The sequence below is a fragment of the Sturnus vulgaris genome, chromosome 25 (assembly GCF_052056855.1).
Source record: "Sturnus vulgaris isolate bStuVul1 chromosome 25, bStuVul1.hap1, whole genome shotgun sequence".
Classification (NCBI taxonomy): Eukaryota; Metazoa; Chordata; class Aves; order Passeriformes; family Sturnidae; genus Sturnus; species Sturnus vulgaris.
Window position 1 is genome coordinate 524,457 of NC_142267.1, and position 23,871 is coordinate 548,327.

At 42.0% G+C, this 23,871-nt stretch overlaps 1 protein-coding gene across 8 annotated transcripts in view; it reads right to left on the reverse strand.

Moving 5' to 3' along the window:
* KIF1B (kinesin family member 1B) overlaps positions 1–23,871 on the reverse strand; it is a 78,254-nt gene that overhangs the window by 33,722 nt on the left and 20,661 nt on the right. For 2 of the 8 annotated variants that reach the window (XM_088178672.1, XM_088178667.1), the window contains exons 5-21: positions 23,730–23,795; positions 22,763–22,941; positions 21,976–22,087; positions 21,787–21,864; positions 21,386–21,451; positions 20,627–20,644; positions 20,397–20,472; positions 20,016–20,094; positions 19,573–19,715; positions 15,873–16,084; positions 14,767–14,846; positions 14,324–14,399; positions 11,867–11,946; positions 10,374–10,480; positions 9,858–9,941; positions 9,502–9,682; positions 9,055–9,127 (exon numbers count right to left, since the gene is read on the reverse strand). In XM_088178672.1, coding sequence (XP_088034798.1) covers positions 9,055–9,127; positions 9,502–9,682; positions 9,858–9,941; positions 10,374–10,480; positions 11,867–11,946; positions 14,324–14,399; positions 14,767–14,846; positions 15,873–16,084; positions 19,573–19,715; positions 20,016–20,094; positions 20,397–20,472; positions 20,627–20,644; positions 21,386–21,451; positions 21,787–21,864; positions 21,976–22,087; positions 22,763–22,941; positions 23,730–23,795 — 1,710 coding nt within the window. Of the gene's footprint in view, positions 1–254; positions 5,039–9,054; positions 9,128–9,501; positions 9,683–9,857; positions 9,942–10,373; positions 10,481–11,866; positions 11,947–14,323; positions 14,400–14,766; positions 14,847–15,872; positions 16,085–18,396; positions 18,439–19,572; positions 19,716–20,015; positions 20,095–20,396; positions 20,473–20,626; positions 20,645–21,385; positions 21,452–21,786; positions 21,865–21,975; positions 22,088–22,762; positions 22,942–23,729; positions 23,796–23,871 lie in introns of those variants that run through there. The other 6 variants (XM_088178666.1, XM_088178668.1, XM_014891885.2 and 3 more) reach the window with 6 other exon arrangements.

The following is a 23,871-nucleotide window of genomic DNA, read 5'->3' on the forward strand; positions in this document are numbered from 1 at the left end:
TGCTACAAAAACCTCTTATTTTCTTTTATACTGAATTTAAATAAGCTGTCCGAGATGGACACAAGTCTGTTTTGCTGCTTTCCACATAACAGCAGAAACACCAGGATGGATGAACTTACAAGAGTCAGACTGAGAAACAATTAAAGAAATCTTTATAACTCTGCTGGAACAAGCCCAACCCCAAGATAAAAAATAAAAGCAGGAGCAGCCTGCAGTCAAGTTTCATTTCCATTTCACTGAGACAAGTCTGACACTTACAAGAGTATTTCATAGTTTATTGAAAGAGCACTTGTTACAATACAAACCAGTTCTGCTTCTCACAAGGCAGATACTTGCTCTTTAGACAATCCAAAACAATAGACAGATCCGAAAATCCCATTTAATTCAAAGGCAGCTCACTGCTTTCTTTACAGTACAAATAGTTACACAGCATAGATTTCTCATGTGGCAGCTCCTGAAGAGATTTAATGGGAAGTATCCAAGAAAAATTTCAACATATAAAAAACTAATCCCAACATAGAAAAGGACACAGTGAGGGAGATATTGAAACTATGCTGAATGTACTGATAAAAATAGCATTTGACAGATCCCTAAATTCAGATTGCTTGAGGAAGGATGTTGGAGTCAATCTGAGTGAGGAGCATCAGTGATGTGCATTTAACCCCATTCCCCAAATCCAGTGTCCCAGTGGGTCCTACAGAACCTTGAGCTGTCCCCAAGGCACAGGTGGATCCAAGCCACTGTCAGAGCACAGCAGCACTTGGCAAAGGCAACTGAACTCAGGAAAAGAGCACTTCCACCATGGATGCCACATTTCCACTACCCTGAAAGCCTTTTCACACAGATCAGTGGAAGCAGCTGTCTCACTGCTCATTAACTCCATTAACACAGGATCTGGAGTGAGAATTGTTTGTATTTCTGAATAGTGCAACGAGAACTACAGCTCTCACACTGCTTCCCTTATCAGATGAAGCACTGCACTGCAATTCATACCAAATTCTTAAATATCCTCCTAAAAAGCAGGGAAAAAAGCTGCTTCCTTGAAGCAGGCTGGACTCAATTCTGACACTCACTGTCGTTTTTCTGTTTTGTCAAATCACGCAGCAGAACAGGCAGGGCTGTCCTAGTGCTGCCCTAAAGCAGTGGGGTGAGACAGACTGATGGCACCTACTGCTCACCAGCACCACCAAGGCTTCTACAGGGAGCTCTGCTCTGAGTTTAAGCTGAAGGAAGTTGGCACAAACATTTTAGTGTTTAGCATTAAGGCACCAAGCAGCAGAGTTTTAGTCTCGTGTCAGTAGAGGCAGCTCCGTGCCGTGGTGATTTCACAATCCCCAGCAGGGACAGGAGATGGGATTGCTTTGGTTCCTCGGCCCAGCCCGTGCAGCCAGCTCTGTCTGCCCCACATATTCCTACAGAATGGAGAGGCTTTTCCCAAGCATGCATGTTTAACAGAGTCCAAGCCTTTCTGAGGATATGTAAGAACTCATTATGCTTGACATGCACAAAACCAAAGTGCAATGCACTACTAAAACAGGATTCTAAAATAAAGACAACAGCAAAACATGACTTGCAGCCCAAAACTCATTTCGCAATTTGGACTCAAGCTCAAAGAAAGTATTGCTCATCTACAAGCCTTCTTTTCTTTAAGAATCAAAACAGTTTTGGAAATGATGCTCTATTTCCTTTGTTCAAGTAGGCCAAAGCACGAGACAAACGCAAGTTACGAAGCCAGATCTGGACAGAGAATTAAACCTGCCATAAAGTAAAACCCCCAAGTGACCAGAGCAGGTTGTTCTTTCAGGAGTTGGAGGACTGACTTTGTATCTCCTGCAGAAGAGGCCACTATCCCATCAGTGATACATGTGCTGAGAATTGAGAGCTGACACTTGATTAATTGATATGTAAATGCACGTGTGTTGCAACAGCACCTACAACATGCCCAGCTGAGGCAGGGGAAAAGTAGGATAGGACAAAAAAATATGGAAAATAAGCTTAAGGCACTTGCCACTCACCTACAGCTATGCTGAGCCACACACAAGTAACAATTACCAGTAGGGTTTCTATTTTATAAAAAATAAGTAACCTCAAGTAAATTCAGGATACTTGTGCAAAACAGCACAAATACACTGCAAAGTGGACCTACCTTACCAAATGTGGTAGAGTGGCCAATTTTGTTTTTAAAATTTTATTCAAGTTAAATTTAAAAGCAAAATAAGTCCTCAAATATTTCTATTGGCTTACAGTTAAGGCCACAGATTTTCAAAAGTAAGAGCAACTTTGTCTTGCACTTTTGGAAACTCGGAAAAAACCCCTGTATCAATAAGGCTGGGAAACTCCAATTGAGACAAAATCTCAGAACCTATTCCTTAATCACTAGTTTTTCAGTAATTTGCTTGAAACAATCTGAAGCAGGAATTGCAAGCCTTTGTGTTATGGCAAACCACCTGCAAGTACAAACCCCTTCAGAGCAAAACAGACATGAAAGATTTTAACTCGCATTTTGAGTGTGGGGAGAAGGAAAATTAATCTTATTTTCTCCTCAAAGCAACCTTCTCCTTTATTAATCAAGTCTTGAATTCAAGTTTAATCCAAGACCAGAGGCACTAACATGAGGTATCACATTAAGATGAAACAGTTCAATTCTCCCATCTCACAGGAGAATTCAGCCAATACAAAGTAGTGATTTATAAATCTTCCTAAGAATAACTATTTCAAGAACATCTCCCAGACTCATGCCTGAGAAAGCTGAAAATATAAAAGAATTAGCTTTTTGAGTGCACCAGAGTGTTTAAAAATCCTAGTTCTTTTCCACAATCTCAGTATAATAATTAAAAACTATTATATTTAGAGATATGACGGGAATTAGAAAAAGCTTATTTCCAAATAATTGCTTCAGCATTATATATATATTCTGACATAAAATTCCATCCAGGCTGGTTTAACTGTCACAGCAATTTCATACCAATAATTATGAACTTAAGCAGGAGAAGAGACATCGTCTACTCAGGGAGTGTGACCCAATAGCTCTTCTTCATTTCTTTATAAAAAAGCGAAACATATCTTGTCAGCCGACAACTTTTGGTTTATAGATTATTATTACTATTAAAAACTGAGTTAAGAGTGGAAAATGTTGTTCTGAAGATCCATTTATAAACAGATGGTCAGTTTCCTTATTGCTAAGAGAAAGGTCACGAGAAACATTCAATGCTAGAAACTAAATTCCTCTTTTGATTGTCTACATAAAACACAGGAGGAAGGTAGCACTTGGTAAGTTCCAGACAATATTTTCAGCATTAGAAAAATACTTCAAGACACACAAAAAACTTGGTAAATGAGCTACTGGGAAGTCCTCCCCTCCACCTCCCTCCCTCCAAGTCTTCTAGTCTATGAAAAAAGTTCTTACAATTTTTCAGAATATTCTTCCAATGGGTGCTGTTAAAACTCAAGGGAAGTCACATGCAGAGTGCCCGGGCCGCAGGGCCGGTACCTGGTGTGTGTTTGTTTGTTTGTTTGTTTGTTTGTTTGTTTGTTTGTGCTGGGCCTCCCGAGCTCTGCCCGGCCTAAGCAAAGCCGAGCCCGGGGCACCGAGCCCGGCTCACACCGCGGTCTCCCTGCCCGATTTCAGGTTGGGAGCTGAGAACTGGCGCCTCATGCGCGGGGGCGTCACGAACGGGCAGTGCTGGCCGGGCCGCTCCGCGGGCCTGGGGCCGCTGCCCTCGGCGCCGCCCTGGGGCTGCCGCTGCTGCCGTTTGTGCTGCGAGCCCTGCGAGCCCTCCGAGCCCTGCGGCGAGTGCAGCGCCTCGGAGGAGCCCGAGGCGCGGCGCCGCAGCCCCTTGTGCGAGCCGCTGCTCAGCGAGTTGCTCCTGCAGCGCTGCGGGCCGGGCGGCGGCGGGCACAGCTGCTGCCGGTTTATCTGGATGTGCTCCGCGCTCCTCGGAGGGCCGTACAGGTTCCACAGCTGCTGCGCATCTTTAGAAGCAGCTTTGCTTTCTTTCTCTTTGCCTTCGTCTTTGTTCTTGTCGTCTTCTTTCGGAATTCTAACCTCGATAACCTCGTCCTCGGTGATGATGATGTGGGTGCCCGGACTCCACGAGTTCCTGTGTTTGGGGTTGCTTTTGAAAGGAAAGCGGGGTTTGCGATTTTCAGGTGGAATAAACCGGTGAGGCATATTCTGTCGACGAAGCTGTTTTGCTATTTCCTGCTGCTGCAGATTTTTAAATCGAATCTGTTCTTGCCTCATCCAACGCAAACGCCCACGTCTGAAAGCTGGATCGCCTGCCATTAACTGAGACACACGCTCCTCCTTAGCAAGTTCATCATGCTCGCTTCTCTTTGCCTCATCTGCGGGCTTCTTGTCCACATCCACTGCACTGGCAGAGTTTGGGGACTTAGCATTAGCTACAGTTGACTGAGCTTTGTCTGGAGACCCTATCAGGGGTAAAACCTTCTCCATTTTTAGCATTTTATTTCTGAGAACTTTGATCTCTTCATCCTTCATGTTGTTCTGCTTCTTCACTTCTTGCAAAATATCTTCCAATTTGTCTATGTGCACCTTTAGGTCATCCACATCAGTGATTCCTTTGCCGTTGGCCATTACATCTTCAATCTTTTCATCTCCAACTCCTACTGTATCCCAGACATCCCGAGCGACAGCTCGCCACGACTCGCGCTCGTTTGGGTCTTTTTTCCCGTACATGGCACAAAGCTCTTTCATTTTAACAATGGCCAGAGCCTCAATCTCCTGCCTACTGTGCCTGAAGTCATTGAGTGCTACCTCATAGCAAATCTCCTTCACAGCCTGAATCTTTAGGTCTGAGATGGTGACCCATTTGGAGTCTTTGCTAAGGCGTCGGCGTTGGGGTATCTGGTACATTTTAATAGGTTCTCGTTTCTTCCCACTGCTGGGGAGGCCACACTTTTTTACAATGGTTTGGAGCTTGCTGGGGGGCAGCTTCTCTCTCAGGGAAGTGATCAGTCTCCAACTCTCCTCACACGATCTCTTGTCCGAATCATCCCCACTATCAGAGTCTGCATCCTTTGGAAAAACAAAAATCAAGAAGTGGCCCCAAAATAACCAAAATTAAAATTGTAAGAAAATGGAAAAGCTAAACAAGAAGTAGCAGGCAAAGAAAACTAAATCAAAAATCAAAATAGAACAAGTGATAAGGAGGTCCCTGAAGACTGAATGTTAGGGCATTAAAATGCATCTTCAAGAGTCATAACATCAAAACTGGAATGTCAAAATTGGAACTCTTCACTAAATAAAGATTAACATTATATTTAAGTCTTGTCATCTCAAAATAGCTGATAATCTCAACTCTTCCCTCCCAAACCCTTCCAAAATCTTTAAACAGACCAACTAAAACCAAGTTCCTGGTTTTAAATCTTAAAACCAAGTGTAAATTGCACTTCACACATGCTACAAAGACATGCAAATCCCCGCCACACACATTTGCCTTGGTGACTGCTGCTGCTTCTCTCAGCAAGTCCTCCCCAGGAAGGTGAGCACAGCAGCCATCAGAGAAGATGTCATGACAGCCAGAGTAAGTCGGGTTAACACTGGTTAGTAACGTTGCACGTGGTTGCAGGGATGCTCAAGTTTAGAATCCATTTCACTACAACAGCAGCCAGAGAAGGGTTAGACGATGAGAAAAAATGAAACAGAAGCAGCCGAAAGGTTCAATGTTAAAAGGACTGGAAGTGCCACTATGACAGACGAAGACAGTGGTTCATACTCCAAGACTTGCTACAAGCTAGAAGGATATCCAGGATCAGAGTTTCAGAGGTGGGTTGTGGTTTGTTTGACTTTTTTTTTTTCCATTTGGCACCTTGTTGCTTAGTTTAAAGAAAAAACCCCATTATCAGTCTTGTCTGTCCGAAGAATGAGTTTCAGCAGAATGCAGAGTAATGACTTTCTGGTTTAATTGTTTTAATATGAATTCTCTATTTGATATCCTTGATTTGTCTTCTTCTCAAACCCTAGAGCCTGGAGCTTCCACACACTTGCTAAGCATTATGCATTTTGTTTCTTCTTTACAAGTTTTCCACCTTTTGCTAATGGCTTTTAATGAGCATTGCTTCGGGTTTCCATATGCTAGGAATGTCTGTTCAGATCAACTGCCACCACAAGTTAAGGATATCCATCATTGCTTACTGCAACCAGGAATTAAAATCAGACCACTTTTCTTTAAAGGCTTATTGAGACATCTCTTTAACAAGCAAAAAGTCCTATGTACTACTGTCATCCACACACCTTCAACACAGCTGTCAGTGTCTGATGCACTTCTAACTAACACCCCTGTTTTCCACATGGAGATTTAGAGCACATGAGAAACCAGGAACAGTAACAGCCACTTAGTCTAAAGCCAAAGGAAACCCAGATCATTGAGCCAGCACCAGAGGCTCCTCGAGTTTAGACTTTGGCTAGATGACAACAAAGAATGGGGAATACAACATAATTTGGGGGGGCAATTACAAAAGGGGGTAAAGGAAACACTGTTCTGCACTGTGGTAAAGATTCACATTATTGAGCTTCTTGTAACTTAATGTAATTTTAAGAATAGTACTAGAGAATCAACTTCTAGTCTAGGACAAAATATAAGGAGAACACTGGGTTAGAAACTCTTTGTGAGTTTACAGCTTACAAAATTCATGGCCTAAGGAAACAGCATCTACCAAACTGCACACTGCAGTGGAAACCAAAGGTTCCCTGGAGGAAGCCCCAGTGCAGTTGGGCCAGGGATACAACGAGGAAGGCAAAACATGAACTACTCTGACATAAAGTCACAAGCTCCACGGGACTCTGATGGTTACAAAACTACCACAGAACTACTTAAGGGTAAAGCAGATGAAGAGACACTGAGCCATTGCCCTGTGTGCACCCCGAGCTTACCCAGACCAGTTAGTGCAGCTATAATCCACACTGCAATATCAACTGGCCACTGCACAGGCATTGTGACCATTTTAGCTCTATTACACATATTTTTACAGTCAATTTGTAAAATGGAGAACAACTACTTCTATTCTCTAATAATACTAGCAAGGCAAAGATATTTTAGTTGGCAATTCTGGGGGACAAGAGCTATTGTTTGGATTTTTTTGTACAGCACATCTAACAAATAAACACCCAGACTGGTTGGAATCTCAGCATAAAATCAAAACAATCTGGCAAACAGGATTAGCTAGCTTCTTACATCTGAGATTATACTCCAGTTTAGACCAAGAAGAGTATTTATATCTCAATATCAGTAACACAGCAGTAAGTCACAGAACCTGATACTACAGGTGGATATGGCAGCAATGGAAATACTTTTAATACAAGCTGAAATGCACTCCCAGATCTCCCACTCATTATTCAGCTATGGCTGCATGGATGCTCCAGTCCTGTCCATCCCAGGCTCTGCACACAGCAACACAGAAATCATGAGCTGTGTCAGCTGAAATATTCTTATTGAGCACTGTGATAAGCAGGATCTGCTGCTGCCCAAGGATCTCATTTGATATGATCCCTTACATTCAGGAGCTGCTGAGGCATGAGAGGTAGAATTCCACCTTTGCCCACTGACTGAAACCAGCAAGAACAAAACAAACTTGAAGAAACCAGCATCTTTATTACAATATTAACCAATCCACTCTCTAAAGAATTTCCCCTTAATCTGAAGTATCTGGGGACATAAATTCCCTTCACAACACTTTATAAATGCAGCCTTATTGGAAGTGCTTCCCAGACAGCCAATTTCACATCTTTAATTCATACAAGAGCTTAGCTTGTGCCTGTCAGCTAAAATTTAGGAGAGGGAATTCCATTACTTGCATCTCATTTGACACATTGCCAAAAGTTACTCAATACTCAAACTATTTTTATTTTCACATTTTTACTGTATGTTTTTTTGCTACCCAAATTTTAACTACAAAATTCCAGAGATTAAGCATTACATTAGTCACATTTAATCTTGTTTTCTGAACTAAGGGTTGCTTTGGTCAAAGTCTGCAGCCACTCATCTCCATCCAATAAATTAGCCCCTTGTGATGAAATAATTAGAGATGCTGAAGTCTCTAAGTATATAATAGGAATTTTTTAAAAAGAAATTATGTAGCTTCTTCCTATGGAAGCCACAGTACTTTGCTCCGTTCTGGCTTGGGGAGAAGGGCAAGAGCTTCACAGTGCAAAGTCCAGTCCACAGTTTTCATACTCATACTACAAACATGAATCATGAGTTTGAAATTTTTATTAGAATTCTGGCACAACTACATTTGTGTTCTGGCTAAAGACAACCAGCTAAAGCAGAATCAGGAGCCTCGTGTTTCTTAGGGAAATCTAGATTGCATTCCTGGGTTTGGTCTTGTTTTTCAAATTCACAGGGTGCTTGAAGACTGCATTGATTTCTATTTGTAATGCATTTCAGAGGTATTTGTTGTGAGAAGACTGAAGTCTTCCTATATCAGACTTAATTTATCAGACTTCCTAACTGAGAAACATGTGGAGTGGTGGAATTCCCAGTGCTCTGAGTGAGTTAACACCTGCTTCCTACTCAGAACCCCACCACTGGCTTGTGTACCACCAAGACCCTCACAAGGAACTCCATGCAGGGAGGGAGAAGGGTTAAAACATGCACAATGCAGCAACATTTTCAGACATCATTCAAAAAATAAACCTAGTGTATCAATGTTCTAGGAATCTCTTTGGCAGCACAAAATTAGTATGTTCTGGTGATCCAAGACAAAAATAAAGGCAAACATCCCAAGGAGTAGCTGTTTAGACTACTGAAAAGGAACTTCAAAAAACACAGAGCACAAAAATGCCCTTCTTTCAGGTTAACTTGCAAGAAATCCAATCTATCCCAACAAGAATTGATTAAAGCCTTTTTACTGTCAATCACAATCTCTGAATTAACCTGAAGGAGCTCATTCACACTGCTAACAATTCACTGTAGACACAAAGAATTTGAAAGCAAAGGGAGAACTGCATTGTGCAGACAACCCAAGCAGGTTTCCTAAACTTTCAGATAAGCAAGGTCAAAGGCATAGTTAATCAGGAGTAAGGACACATACCAGTCTTTGCTGCTCCAGCAAGAGATCAGCTTCCTCCTTCTCCTTCTTATACAAGATCTCCATTTCTTGTAATCTGAGGATGAACAGAAGAAGTCAGAGGTCATTAGTTTTGTGTTGGTGTTACTCTACATGCACAGTCCCCTGAATTACAGTTACAGGAGTAAAAGTCATTGTCTTTAACAGGAACTGTTCTCTGGCTATTCAATACTCCAGAGGTGAAACCCTGCAAGCTGCACCTCAGCCCTTACCAAAATGTCTGCAGTGTTATTGGCCAGTGCTTATCTGTGATTTTTTTAAAGGAGCTGGAGCACTGAAACATTACAGTAAAATAAGGAGGAAGCTTTCTGAACTTCCACAAGGGGTAGCAGAGGTGCTGTGTGGCAGAACTCAGTAACCTACTGCTGACTCTTCCTTGTTTCAGGTTGAAATTTTGAGTTATTTTATTACCTTTTCTCCATCTCTTGCTTCATGTCAATGCCCTGCTTCTCCAGAAGCTCCCTCTGAGCAAATGTCCAGTCCACTGGCTCTGAGGGAGTCTCAGCTGATGGTGTTTTCTCTCTTTCTGCTCGTGCTTGCTCTGGGTGGTTGAATCTGAAGACATGATTTTTACCCATGATGATGCGATTTCCTAGAAATAGGAACAAAAAACTGTAGCTGACAGAAGAATGGTACCAATTTCTCTTTAAAAGCTACACTTCAGAAAGGTGATGCTGTCCCTAAGCAGCACCTAGCACTCCCTGCATATGATGGCAATGTCACACAGAGAGTCTACAAAAAAAAATACCCATTGTAACATTTCTTACCTGAGCGCAGCTGCACAGGCTGCACAACCCTCTTGCCATTCACGTAGGTTTCTGATCGTTCACAAGGCTCCAAAGTAACAATAACTGCGAAGAAAACATTGGTGAGTGGGACTTTAGAGAGTCCCCTAGAGGAGCAGAAGTGTGAAAGCCCCGGAGGCCTCTCATTTGCTGCCTGTGCTCACACTAACATCAGTCAATCACTCCTGGATGACAGGCTGCTTAAAAATAAAGACCCGAGAGGAAATCAATGCTACTGACTTCTCTACCTACTGCAGCTGGAAATTACCTTTTTTTTTTTCATGTTTATAGTTAACCAGGGTAAGAATTTAACTGTTTCACTGGCTGCAGCCTGCAATTTGAAGCTATTATACTTTAAACAAATTTTCTTTCCCTAAGACTCAAGAAAACAACAAGTCAAAACTGATCCTTGTCTTGAGGTCAGAAAACCAAGGGCCAGCTATGGAAGTGCTAGGAAGGGGCAGAGCCAGCAGGGGCTCTGAGGAGGAGCAGTCTCACCCTCGCCGTTGTTGTTCCTCTCGCTGCGGAACACGCAGTGCTCCTCCTTGATGTGAGCCCCGCTCAGCACGATGTCCTGCCTGCGCTCGGCGTCCGCCTGCCCCACCCTGCCGACAGCAGCGGAACACAACATCAACAGCGACACAGCACACGGGCACGGAGAGCAGCAAATCACGGCCCCGGCAGCGCTGCACGGCACACGGCAGCCCCCGCACAGCCAGCGACCACGCTCGGCTCTAAACAAACCCTTCCCACTACAGCTCTGTGCTCTGCACGGATCCTGCCTGTTCTGCCGTGCGCTGGAGGACGCCAGCCGTGCAAAAGAAAACTTTTCTCTCCCTTAAAACAAGTCACTTGGAGAACTGAAATGTTGAATACCTGTGGGTTTAATGCAATTCCTTCCCTCTTGTGAAACCCTTCTCCTTTTAGAAAGGGATGCAGAGAGGGGGAAAAAGAACCCGACAAGAACCTGCGGTGGTGTTTCAGCTGGCACACAGGGATCATCCCTCCCAATAATCACCTTCTGCACTTGAACAAAGGAGCACAAATGGCTCAGGAGGCTCTTGCTGAATAATTTGATGGCACAAGCAGTTTCATCCAGCTCCAGAGAGCTTGGCTGTGCCCCTGGAGCACAAAAATGTGTGTCCATTCCAAACCTAAGTGTTTGAGCAATTCTAGGTACAGACAACTGAATTTCCAATCCTAATGTTTATGAACTTGCTCTACTTACTAATTTACACATTTCTGATGTCAATGAGCTAGGCTCAAAACTTATAATGACTTCTTAAGCCCTAAGCTACTCTAGTCATCATTCTCTGCTGAATTCTCTGCATTTTGATACTCCTCTCAGTGGGCTTAATGCATATTAGAGTAGCACCATATGCCAGTCCCTGTGCTGTACTCTCCTCCATTTGTTCCCCAGGAATATACAAACTAAGCAACCAAACACAACTTGGTGCTCCAAAAATAATAAAAATCACCTCTCTCCTTCCAGCTGTTTTGACAACAAGTTTTAGAATAAAATTAATTCTTAATTCGAAGTCTGGCAATTAAATTTTCTCATATCTGTGAATGCAGAATCCATTAAATGTGCATTGGCACAAATAACAATTAATTTAAATAATAAAGCTAACATTCAGCCATATTCCAATTGCTATGGTTTTCAATCCTGCACTCATCAAAGTCTCTCATGCACTTCCAGTAAGTTTTATTACAAACTTAAGAGGGGATGTCATGCTTTCTCTTACTGCCCAGGTGTAGTAACAATTTCTTAAAGCCGAGTGACTGCACACATTACTTTTAAAGCACCAAGTCAACTTGAAAGAAATTGCATTTCTGCACTTTTTTGCACCTACAGCAATCTCAGGCTTCATTTGTACCTGCAACTCGAAGAGCTCAAGGCACAATTATTATTTAAACTCATGGTGTCTCCAGCATGGGGATTTAAGCAAGCAAAGAAGGCAACTCCAGAGTGTGTCAGCACCAACTCTCACCTGGTAATGCCATCTTTGATGTAGTACAGCAGACACTCAGACATGAGTGGATCTTCATTAAGGTTTACAAGATGAGGAGTCTGAAAGAACAAAAAGAGAAAGTTAATTAAGAACTCAGGTTCTGCTTTCAGGCTCTCCCCTACAGCTGTGGAGGCTGTGCATTAATCCAGCAGTTTTGCCACATGTATTGAGATTATTCCATAATGGATTTTTCAAACATAACCTGCTAAAGTATTGCAAAGCATCACAAAGTTCCAGCAGAATACAGCTCAGACCACTTAGTTATCCAAAACATCAATTCGTGGAAGGAAGAACAGCTTCAGCTGGAGGAAAAAAAAGTCCTTATAAAGTGTCTGTAAACTTTGATAAAGGAAGTCCCAGAGCAGAAAAAGTTGCTTCAGTGAAATTTTGAAACTGATAGAGAATCAACTTTGGCTCTTCTTGGGCTACACAGGTCAGGTGCTTATTTGGCAAAGTCTGTTAACATCAAAACAAAAACTACCAATATTCTCTGATACCAACAGCTAAGAAGCTCTTCATCTAAACTTCTAAAATGTAAATCCACTACAGTTACTAAACCAACCTTCTTTGGTGAAAAAACCCCATTGGAATCAGCAAACAAGTCACAAGGTCTTGGTGTGAAAATCTAGCCAGTGAGGTGGCAGTAAGCACAAGCACAAAAGAAAAGGCAAAAATGGTTAAACATAAATAAAGCAGGATGATAGAAGAGAAGTAAAACTGTTAATAAGCCACTTGTCCTTTGTTACCCTCAAACAGAATAAATTTAGGAAAAATAAACAAATTTGGCTCAGATTCCTTATGAACACTATTTTCATCAACTTATCTTGATACTAAAATACACTAAATACTCTATCTAAAGTACTTAGATAGAAAAAAGTTTACTTATGAGAGCTTTTAACAGCACTACCTTTGCAGCTCAAAAATTACTGGATGTTCATGATGAATTTGTCTTTGAATGAAGGACTCTGTCAATTGCCCAATGGAAGATTTAATTATAAGGACAGAAGGGGGGGAAATACAGCTTTTTCACCCCTAAAAATCCAGGGGTGACCCAAAGCTGCAGCTGAAGATGTTCCATGCTGCCATCGCTGTTCCCTGCACAAATCAGCACCTGGAGCTGTTTAAAGCTCTTCAATCAAGAGAAAAATGGAGAGAAACCAAATCCCAGACACAGCCAACTGCTGTAACACCACTACAGCTGGCACCTCTTGAATACTTGGTAAGAAATAAAGCTGCACAGCGTGAGAGATGAATGGTGCTGGCACACCCAGCTCTTCACTCCTTTATACGATCAGATACACAGCAGTGTAGAGTCTTTATACAGAACACTTCACGTTCTCTAAGTTCTTGTCTCCTAATTTTCACAACAGCAGCCACAGTACTAGAGAACTAATGGAACTGCAAGGATAGCAAGGAACAGAAGCAGACAGGACTGGGTTGGGAGTTTTATTTCTCCTAACAAATCCTATATAGGTAAAAATAAATACTATCTATTTCCAAAGCAACTACTTTATCCAGGTGGCATTTATACACAAACCTGATCAGCTGAAAATGCACCAAAAGAATCATCAAAAAGAGCTGATGGCCTCTGAGGAAAAATCTAAAAGGAGATGAGGATCCATAATGTAAGGGAAAGAAATGTAAAGAATACTCAATGAATCAGAGTCTTTACAAACCTCAGGCACTCCTGGAGCAGCTGCCAAAAGCAAACCTGAATTCTACCAACTCCAAGCATCAGAGTCTGACACTATTCCAACTGAAGGATTAAACATTTCAACCAGTTCTGGGGTTCTACATTTCTGTGCAGTGCCTCTAAATACGTCCCTGTTTAACCCCAGATCAAGTTTATTACAAATTTGCACACTAAAATATTAACCATGCTGCTTGTTCAAAGATTTTTAAGGTAAAAGAAGGTAGGTTCTTTTCCTTGTACTTGTATAATTCTGCTTTACCTGCAGAGATAGCTTCCTTGCTAACCTAATTACTTTATAGTTACAGCACTGATTTATGCCCTTTTCCTGCACAGTTCTGCTTCTTTCAAATTTCAGAAAATAGAACCAATGGCAAGTATTGAATGAAATTCTCCTGCATCCCCTGTGTTCATGGGTTCATTAGATCACCACTCATTTTTCCAAGGGGAAGAAGGATTAACAAACAATTCAAGGAAGAGCACCTAAACAAGCCTTTAATCTCCTCTAGCTATCTCAAAGAAGAACAGGTAGAGCACACAAAGGTCACACACAGCTGCTGCAGAAAATGGCAACACAATGATTTGCTACTGAGTCAAGATACAAAAGGAGCTGCAAAACCCCTTGCAGCACAGCATCTTCTGAAGGAAGATCCAAAACAACTCTCATCACCCTCCTCTCAGGTCAGTTAGCCTTTGGGAAACATCAATAGTTAACAATTTTAACAATAGCTAACAATTTTCTTTACCTTTTTGGGTGAGAAGACTCCCAGTGTTCCTCCATCTTCCCGAATGGCAACTCCCATTTCTGCCAACAATGCCTCCCTGAGAGAGAACAAGATATTGACTCCATTTTAGGCTTCTCAGACAAGTAAGGTCTAATGAAAGCCAGGTAATCACTATATTAGACTTTGAAGCAGCCTACCCAGGACTGTCACCTCAGAGCACACCAGGGCAGGCAGGGAAACTTTAGTCTGAGAGTGGCCAATGGAACAGCAACTTTACCTGTGAGAAACCCAGGAAAGAGCAGGACTTTGTGCCAGCATTGCCCCTGCTGTTCTACATCCAACACAAGGGTCAGCAGAACCATCCCTAACACCATTCTCCTGCTCCATTGTTTTGGAATAGAGTAACTTTCTCCATTTTCCACTTTCCAGAAACCATCCATACTACAGCACTTCCAATCCCTGACCTTTCCATCCTAATGGCCTCTGTTTTCCTCAGTTTCTCTTCCCATGTTTCATTCAGCTCTGCAATGATCTTCTCAGATTCCTGCATAAAAATACCAAAAGCTGTTTTACAATTCTTCCCAAAGTTCTTCACATAACACACAATTGAAGCCTGTGCTCTGTTTAGGCCTCAAATTAATTTCACATATAAAAAGTATTCATAGCACCTTAAAACTCTTACTTGTTTCCCTTAGTTTTTAAAAGGGTAGATAGGCTTGGAGGCAAGCTGAGAAGAAAAGATGACTTCATATCTAACCAGAGTCAGACTTTATTTTGAACCACCTAAACTAAACTTGTTTCCCTTTTTTTTTTTTTAAATCTGATTTACAGACATGATTCAGTAAGTGAATGCCAAGGAAATGCAGAGCCCACACTGTTACTGCCATGGCAACAGAGGGTTTCCAAGAGGAAAGGGAAATGCAGTGTGTGTTCAGCCCTGTGGCAGTGTCTGATGGACAAACATGAGAATGTTGCAGAGATTCAACACAGGCAGCTCTCCCCACTCCTTCACTCTGGACATTGAGGGGGCTTTCAGAGAAATCAAGAAATACTTCACTGTGATCACTTTGCTGTGGTTCAATTCTGTGCAGCAGTGGGACAAGGCTGCCTTTGTCTGGCCCAAACATGCCATTCTGTGCTTCACATTTTAATCTGTGGGGGCTGGGCAAAGACAACAGTGGCAGGATTATTCTTCCTCCTTTTTTTCAACTTTGGGGTAATTTGGTTTTCTGACAGCTGAGTGCATTTGCAAGTCAGACCTGGCTCACACTAGTGCTGAACAGGTCTCTAAGTCTACACTTATGATCAAATTTTCCATAACTACAACTGCATCAGAAGACCCATAAATAAGAATGAAGAATTTAATTTACAATTTAATTGTAGCTCCAAGCTATTAAACCTAAATAATCCTAACAAGAAAGGTTGTGCATGGACCCAGTTTCCAGCCCACTGCAGTTAAGTGCCCTCCTTAAGGTCCAAGTGGGTTTCAGACAATTTCTACAGACCCAGGAGATGTTTATGAACACAAGTTCTCTCAGGTTCATGATTCTTTAGCCTCCTTGATACCCACCTTCAAACGTTCAATGGCCTCTTCTCCTCCAGGTGTTGACATGATTCTTTCCTGTATACTGGACACAGATGTTAAGCCCACCTGACTACTGAGAGAGCAGGAGGATGGAGATGCAGTGAGGGACCCCATGGAGGCTGTGGAAAAATTGCCAGGACGTTGATTCTCGGAGGCTAGCAAGTATCTATGCTTATTGTTCTGAAAATCTTTCAGATCTGAGAGAGAGACACACAGACAGAGGGAAGGCAGGAGGAGGGGAAAAAGGAAAACAGGAAGGGGGAAGGAGGAGGAAAAAGGGAAAGAAGGAAGGAAGGAAGGAAGGAAATACCAGTGTAAGAGGAAAGCATTTAAGCAGCAACAAGGCAAGTTTTGTAATTTTTAGATGGCAGTTCTGAAACAAATCTTTTAATACTAGCAACCATAACATAGCTCAGGCCCTGAAGTTCACTAGGAAAGACTGCATCATAAACCTTTCTAAACAAAAAAGCTTGAAAAAATAAATTACACATTGGCAAAAAGCAACCACCCTACTCCTGACTGAACACTGAGCTGAGCACCCTGAAGCTCAGAGCAGAACCAGATTGAGATCCTCATGAGATTAGTGACATTTGGGACTGAGACAATCCCTTAAGCTCAGGACAACATTCTCTTCCAGAGTCCTTTAATGTGAAATGATGATTAAGTAAATCACAGCAGTGGTTCTTCTGCTAAAGCACCCTGACCACATGGACAAAGAACTTCCTCTCCTTAAATTCTCACCAGAGAGGATGTGAATCACCTGTCAGTGTGACAGGGACAAGAGAACTTAAGCTCACAACATCATTATGCTGCTTCTTGACCTTCTTTATCTGACTAAAAATGGGAATCTAACATATCAGCAAAATATCTGATAAGGGTCTTACACTTCAGAAGGTGCCTCAAAGCTTTTTGGCTGTTAGTTTAAAATAGGAAAGGCCTTTTAAAAACCTCCAAATTTTAACAAGGTAGCTTTTGTAGCCTGAAAACGCTGCCTTGAATGCCAGAGAATAAGAAAAGGTGCCTGAATGATTTAAGAACAAATATAAAAGGGAAAATTATATTAATTTAACTTGGCTTCTTGGATACATCTGTGAACCATATCCTCAGAATAATCACACACTAAAAGAAAAATCTTCCAACATGAAAATATCAGATAACTGAATAGCTCTGTTTTAATAACTTAGTATTTTAATTTCAAAGACAAATCCTTTAAAATAAGTCACTTCAGGAAAGGAACAGGTCAAATCAGACCCTGCAAGTTATAAACAGGGGCATCACACTTACAGAAGTGAGATGCTCACCCAGACATTGCACAAATTTCCCTGCCCTCCTACATGTCCTCTGCTCTTCCCCTGAACAATCCTGCCATTGTCAGCCTCATGCCCTACTTCACTCCACGCTCAACCTGCTCTTTCAGCCTCATGGAACTGAAGATTGCCCCGAGCCAGTTTGAAAACCACCATCTGCAAATCCAGGAGGCAGGGCTGGGAGTTTCACAGAAGAAAAGCAGGTTAAGGGAAGGGAATGGTGGCAGGATGAGGAAAGCAGGCATGCCAGAGCAGGGATGAGGTCTCCAAAGGCCATGCAGTCCTGAAGAGAAAGGAAGGGGCAGTGGCTGTGAGCACCTGAGGACCATGCACGCTGCTCCTGGGGCTGCAGCTCCCACACCAGGACTTGTGCACACGCTGCAAGCAGCACCACAATGTCACACAGCCCAGGATGAGTCTTTACACCACCAGTAGCTTCCATCTTAGGAAATTTCAGACAGATCTCTTTCAGCTGATATTGAGAGAGGGTCAATCAGACTGACTGAAAGAGTTTAAAAAGTCTACCAACCCAAAATTTACATGGAGTACACTTCCCTTGCAATGGATTATATGTATTGTCCTTTCTTAGAAGCAAACACCAGGAGAAAAAATGCTCTTTGCTGACTGTTTTCAGCCCTGTTAAATTAAGCAACTGCAACCAAGTATACTTAACCTCTAAAACAGAGACCTTCATCAGTATAAGATGTCTGGCTTATTTCTTCTTTTTTTTAAAGCACTATAAAAAATACATTGCAGTGTCCAGGAGGAACTGGTAATACTTCATCTTGAGTTCATCAACTGAAACATTTAAAATAAATACTTCAAAGTGGAAAAGAGCTGCTAAAATGCCAGGAAGCTACACGAGCAGGAACTGAGTAACTGGGAAAAGATTTGAAAGAAAGATTTTCTATTTCAAATCTAAACCGTACACTGTCATGAAAACACACTGGAGAACTACCACTCTCCCTTCTGTACTCTGCCAGAAAGGAACAATGAACATATGTTGCACTTTAAACTTTGAAGGTTTTTTTGATTGTGGACTCAATCTAAGAAGTGCTGCTGAGGCTGGTTTTCATGAACCTGCACTGCATTCCAGTGAGTGTTCTGTCTGGGATTTCCCTGTGAGAAATGCTGGCATGCAAAGCTCTGTTAAAAGCTGACCCAGAGAAAGCAGGTTAAAAAGAGAACCACACAATACACACATTTGCCTCCACTTCCAGAGTATTCATCTCCCATTGGATCAACTGAAAGGAAGCAGGAGGGAAAATACAAGAAGGATCAAAACTGAAGGTTCACTAGTGACATAGGAAGGGAAGAGAATACTACTTGATGTTTAAAGAAACAAAACACAGTTTTCAGTAACACGGTTTTTTCAGTTTGGATTTAGAACCAAATCCCACAGACTGTAACAAGCATGAAAACTCTTGTATTTCATTGTCTTCTGGCCCCATTCTCTTGAAAACAAGCAAACAAAGAGGTAAATACATGTTACATGTCTTTAGTAGTCTGTGACTAAGTCAGGACTTTTGCTTCACTGACAAAAAGGTCTGAAAAATCAGAAACTGGTGCAACATTTCTATTTTTTAAAGTCAAAGCAACTTTTAATCCACTGGAATACATTCTGTGCTTTTATGAGCATTTCCTTCACTAGGAATTGAATCACTGTTCATGTTATAGAAGAATGTAGCAGCTAAAATTTCAGTGAATTTGTCTTGTTTGGAATGAGGATAAGGAAATTGAGCACAAGTGTGTTCTAGTGCTTTAAGAAGTTGCTGGCAAAGCAAATCAGTACAACACTGCTCTGCCAACCTGCCTCAAAATCTCCCAAAAGGCTTCATTACTTATTCACAAGCAGCTGTTGCATAGTTATTTCAAGATGACAAATGATTTGTCACTCAGGGCAGTGTGTAACATTAGCCATTGTTTTCTTTTGTGAGTGAGGATGGCATTGAAGCCAGGTATCAACTAATAACCTTAACCCTCTAGGGAGGAAGGAAAGATGCCTTTTTTCTTCAGTATGAAACTGAGTTTCTGTATCTCAGCTCTTTTATTGGCAGCCAGACAAAAAGCCCTTCATAACTCAGCAGAGCAACTCCTGACTGTGGAAGTTCTGTTACACTAAGGTATTTCTACAATAATAGGAAATTCAAACTCTGTATTTTTCTTTGAGAGTTTGAAGGTGGCTTGCCAACTCCACACACAAACCTAAGATGGTCATTCAAAGACAGAAGGGGCTGTCTGTGATTTCTAAAATCATGTTCAAAACTTAAGTATCAGCACCTATAATTAAAATGTGTTTTAAATCCCTTTCCCTGGCAGGCTCAGGTGTCCCTCCTCTGGTCCAGAGGCCAAGGCCAGGATGTGTTTGATGCACTTACTGTCAATGATGTCTCCCAGGCCCTGAGCACGCAGGAGGTCCTTGAGCCTCGTCACCTCCTCCTTGAGCTCCCGCACCAGTTTGGCGTTGGGGTCCTCGTTGATGACAGCATTGCATTTGATCTGCTTTGCACGATCAGCATACCTGGAGGCAGGCAAAACAATGAGACCTCGGTGAATCCTCACCACACACATGCAGCTGCTCATATACAACTCATATGCAACACAGGAATGCAGCAACACAGAAGACATTTCGCTTGCAGCTCTGTGTCACAAGGGTGGGCAGTAAATCACTGCTGCCTCTGCAGGGTAATTCAGTTCTTGCCAGTAGAGTCTTCTTCCCCACAGATAAGCTCAACTTACAATAAACCAAAGGTTTAAAGGACTAAGTATGGCCTTTAGAGCAAACAGTTACCCATATCCACCCCAGAGGAAGAGAAAGTACCTTAAAGTGCTCAGAGTTTCATCATAGTTTATGTCTGCTGGACTGAGAGCAGCAACCATTGCAGTTCTGGAGTTACCACCTACAGTGAACAGGCAAGATTTTAGAGGAAACTACAGCACACACTCCAGGCACCACCTACCTACCAAATATCAATGTTTTCAATAAATTATAGAATTCAATAAATTCTACAGTAATAAAAGACATACAAAAAGCACAGGAAAGAGTTATAGCATTAACACAAGGTGGAATTATGATGATGACTCAGATTTGACTACTAGAGATATTTAACCTCACACTCAATACAAATGGAAGTGAGTTAAAAGCAGTCAGGAAATTCAGTGAGACTTTCTTTCCACATTGGCACAGACAAACCAGCCATACCTAGATTTTCTCGAAGAAGCCACGTTAGTACAGAATCCCTGTAGGGTATGAAGTCTGTCTTCTTCTTCTTTTTGCTCTACAAAGAAACAACACAATATGAAAAATAAGAAGGGTTTTCTGTGTAAGAACACCTTCCTGACATCTAAATTCTGTGTTCTAACACAATTCCAAAGAGCAAACCTTACACTAAGCAAAGAAACCACCATCTACTCCTACTGAGACCATCATACCTTGCTGGTGCAGTTATCCTAAGTTGAAAGCATTAAGGAAAAAGAAAGAAGAAGAAGAAGGATGAGCTTCTTAACCGAGATTTATACATCACTTCCATGTCAGACAGTACTTCCTTTTCTTGAGAAGCCAAATTAACGAGAATTGCTCCAATTGAAAAAAAAATCATCTAAAAACACTTAAGCATATTCAACCTGTCCAAGGTGTTGACTCACTTTTAAAAGGCAAAACAATCATTTATTTGTTTTGTTTTGTTTGGGTTTTTTTTTTAACAGTAGTTGAGTACAAAAACAAAAGACAAAGTACTTTTCTAAACCCACAACATTTTGCTTGGATCAATATATGCTCACTTAAGACATTATTAAGTCTTGCCATTGCAAAGAAAGCCAGTGAATCAAATTATTGCACTGATGTTTCTATAAATTTTACCAACAAACCTTCAGTTAAGTTTTCTAAAATTATTCTTTCAAATAAAAATAAAAGGTCTAAGAAGGTTTAAAAGCTCACTATGTGAAGAGGCATTCTACATAAACACAGGCTTCTTCTCAGATAAACAAACCAATGCTTCCATCTGTTGACAGCCTGTGTGACACCCACAGAATAGTATCAGCTCTAGTCATCTATCAAAATACACCCAGCTAATAGGGCTGAGCATGCAAGGCCAAGAACAGCCAATGATTCTGCTGTACTCCACACATTTTACTGTTTCCATTTGACCAGCTGGGCAAAGGTTGTTGCAGGCAAGGAAATGCTCTACTTACCACTTCAGCCAATGCTGAAATAACTTTGCCCAGAGTTGTGAGAGACTTGTTAATATTTGCTCCTTCCTGAGAAAACAGAAACCAGTATTATATAGTAATTAAACCTGTTCAACCATGAATCTCTGTAGTCTTCAGGTTTGCAACTATTTCCCCCTCAGCTGTAAGTGATGATTTGTCCAGCACAGACCCCAGGGACGCTGGTGCCCACCCCAGTGATGTTGGTGCCCACCCCAGGGACTCTGGTGCCCTCCCCAGGGATGCTGGTGCCCTCCCCAGGGACGCTGGTGCCCTCCCCAGGGACTCTGGTGCCCACCCCAGTGATGTTGGTGCCCTCCCCAGGGACTCTGGTGCCCTCCCCAGGGACTCTGGTGCCCTCCCCAGCAGCCCCCGTGGCCCTGCACCTTTAGCCGGGTCCCTTTGGCCCCGGTGGAGTCAGCTCGCTCACTGCCAGCCAGATCCACGAGGCTGATCTTGCTGACCTGAGCAGAGAGAGAACGTGAACAGGACAATTAGTGCTGGGTCAGTCAGAGCAAGGACAGAACTACAATCACTGCAGGGAAGATGAGTGAAAATCAGGCAGAAAGCCACACCTTCTCTGTGGAAAGGTCAGTCTCTGTGTCATGTTTCTTCTGGGTGAAGACAATTGTAAACACAGCATGAGAGCGGCTGCTGGTTTCATTCATGTTGGTGGCTGCCACAGTCCTAAGGTATGAACAGATATGAGCATGTTTAAAAAAGGACAATTACCTGCAGGGCTGAATGCAGCTGCACAGGAATGAGAGCAAGAGGCTGCACAGGTGATGTGCTGCCCTGGAACCAAGACCCAGCCACGCCTAATACCATCATCAAGCCCTTTCATTTTTTCACTCCTGAATTACTCCCACCTTGATCACAGTTTAAACACGGCTTTCTCAATCTGTGTACTCAGTAGTCCATCTTCCATGCAAACAACCAAGAACACTTGAGCAGCATTTATGTGAGTCTTTCTCACACATTGTTAAATGGAGCCATCAGCTGACATGGAAACAACTAATAAGGAACCAGAAACTGAAGCTGGAATGCCAACTTTAGTCCTGACCACCCGAATTAAGGAATGAGGAGACTGTTCACATAGGTTTTTATACTGGGATAGTGACAGAGTACACAGCAAAGGCAGAAGTAAATGCCAGTATAATTATTCAGACTTCTCCTCAAGTCATTACAATCTTTAAATGTCTACACAGCTATTTGCAGCACTAGTTCAGCACACAAAGCAATTTCAGCTTTCAACAGCATTGATCAGTGCAGATTTCAACAATATTCCTGACTTGGAAGAGGTTTTTTTAAAGTGCTAATGCATAGCAGTGATAAAAATACATAACACACCCCATCACTAACCTGGCTTTGTTCCCAGCATCCATGAGGTCTGCAATGTCTGTGTAAGATGTGACTGCTAACTTGGACAGATCCTCCACGTAGGGTCCGAGGAGGGGATGCTCTCGCACCCGCAAATTCCCTTTGTTCTTCGGGTTCAGCAAGTCTCTGACTCTCTCACAGTAAATCTCCATGTAACTCACCTGAAAACAGGAATTTTCACAGACAAGTCAGTATTTCTGAAGGTCTCTACCACAGCATTTCCGAGTGCCAGTGGTAAAAATTCCCCCAGCCCACCACAGGAAAGCTGTAGGTGGTGTCTGGTCATTTAACAGCTTAAACACTGGCAGAGACAAGAGTCAAAATTCTTCTGCATCACATCTCTAACAAGCTGCTGGCCTTGCATCCATGTAGAGATCCTTAAAATCATTTCAGAAAACGTTGGTGTGTAATGAAAAATTATACACTGGAGTCCACATTCACCTTAACAGCTTTAATAAGACACAGCACAAGCATCCAACAGATGGTAAAAGGAGTCTGCTTCCAAGGAATCTCTCTTATGAACCACCAAAGCAAACTTAAGAAGACAAAAAAAAAATTGATCTTTCTTGTATGCAGAAGCAACTTTTGATTTTAAAAATCATGACTATAGTATTTGACAACAAACATGCAGTCTTTCAGCCATCAGTAAAAAAAAAAAAATCTGTAAATGTATCTTTAAATTTTTCAATTTTCAGCCCATCATTTCTTTCAGGATTACCATGCAGGTAAAGGAACACTGGCTTCTGATGAGGGTAAGAAAGAGTCACAGAAAAGGTTTCACATTTGTCTCAAACACGAAAAAGAGAAAAGAAATGAAGCCTTAAAAAATAAAATTAAAAACCCCAAATTAATCAGAAATCAGCATCTTAATGCAACATCAATAACCCAGCACCTAAGCTCAGTTTGATGTCCAGCATAGAGACATTCTTTGATCCCTCACCACACTCACCTCTACAGAATATGACATTTCCTCATTGCTGTTGTCATTGATTTTCTCAAACAGCTCTTCACATAGCTGAAAAGAGATTAAAGCCAAGGCAGAAATTTTACTGAGAAGTAACAGGAAACTATCAGGACACGTCATGGAAATG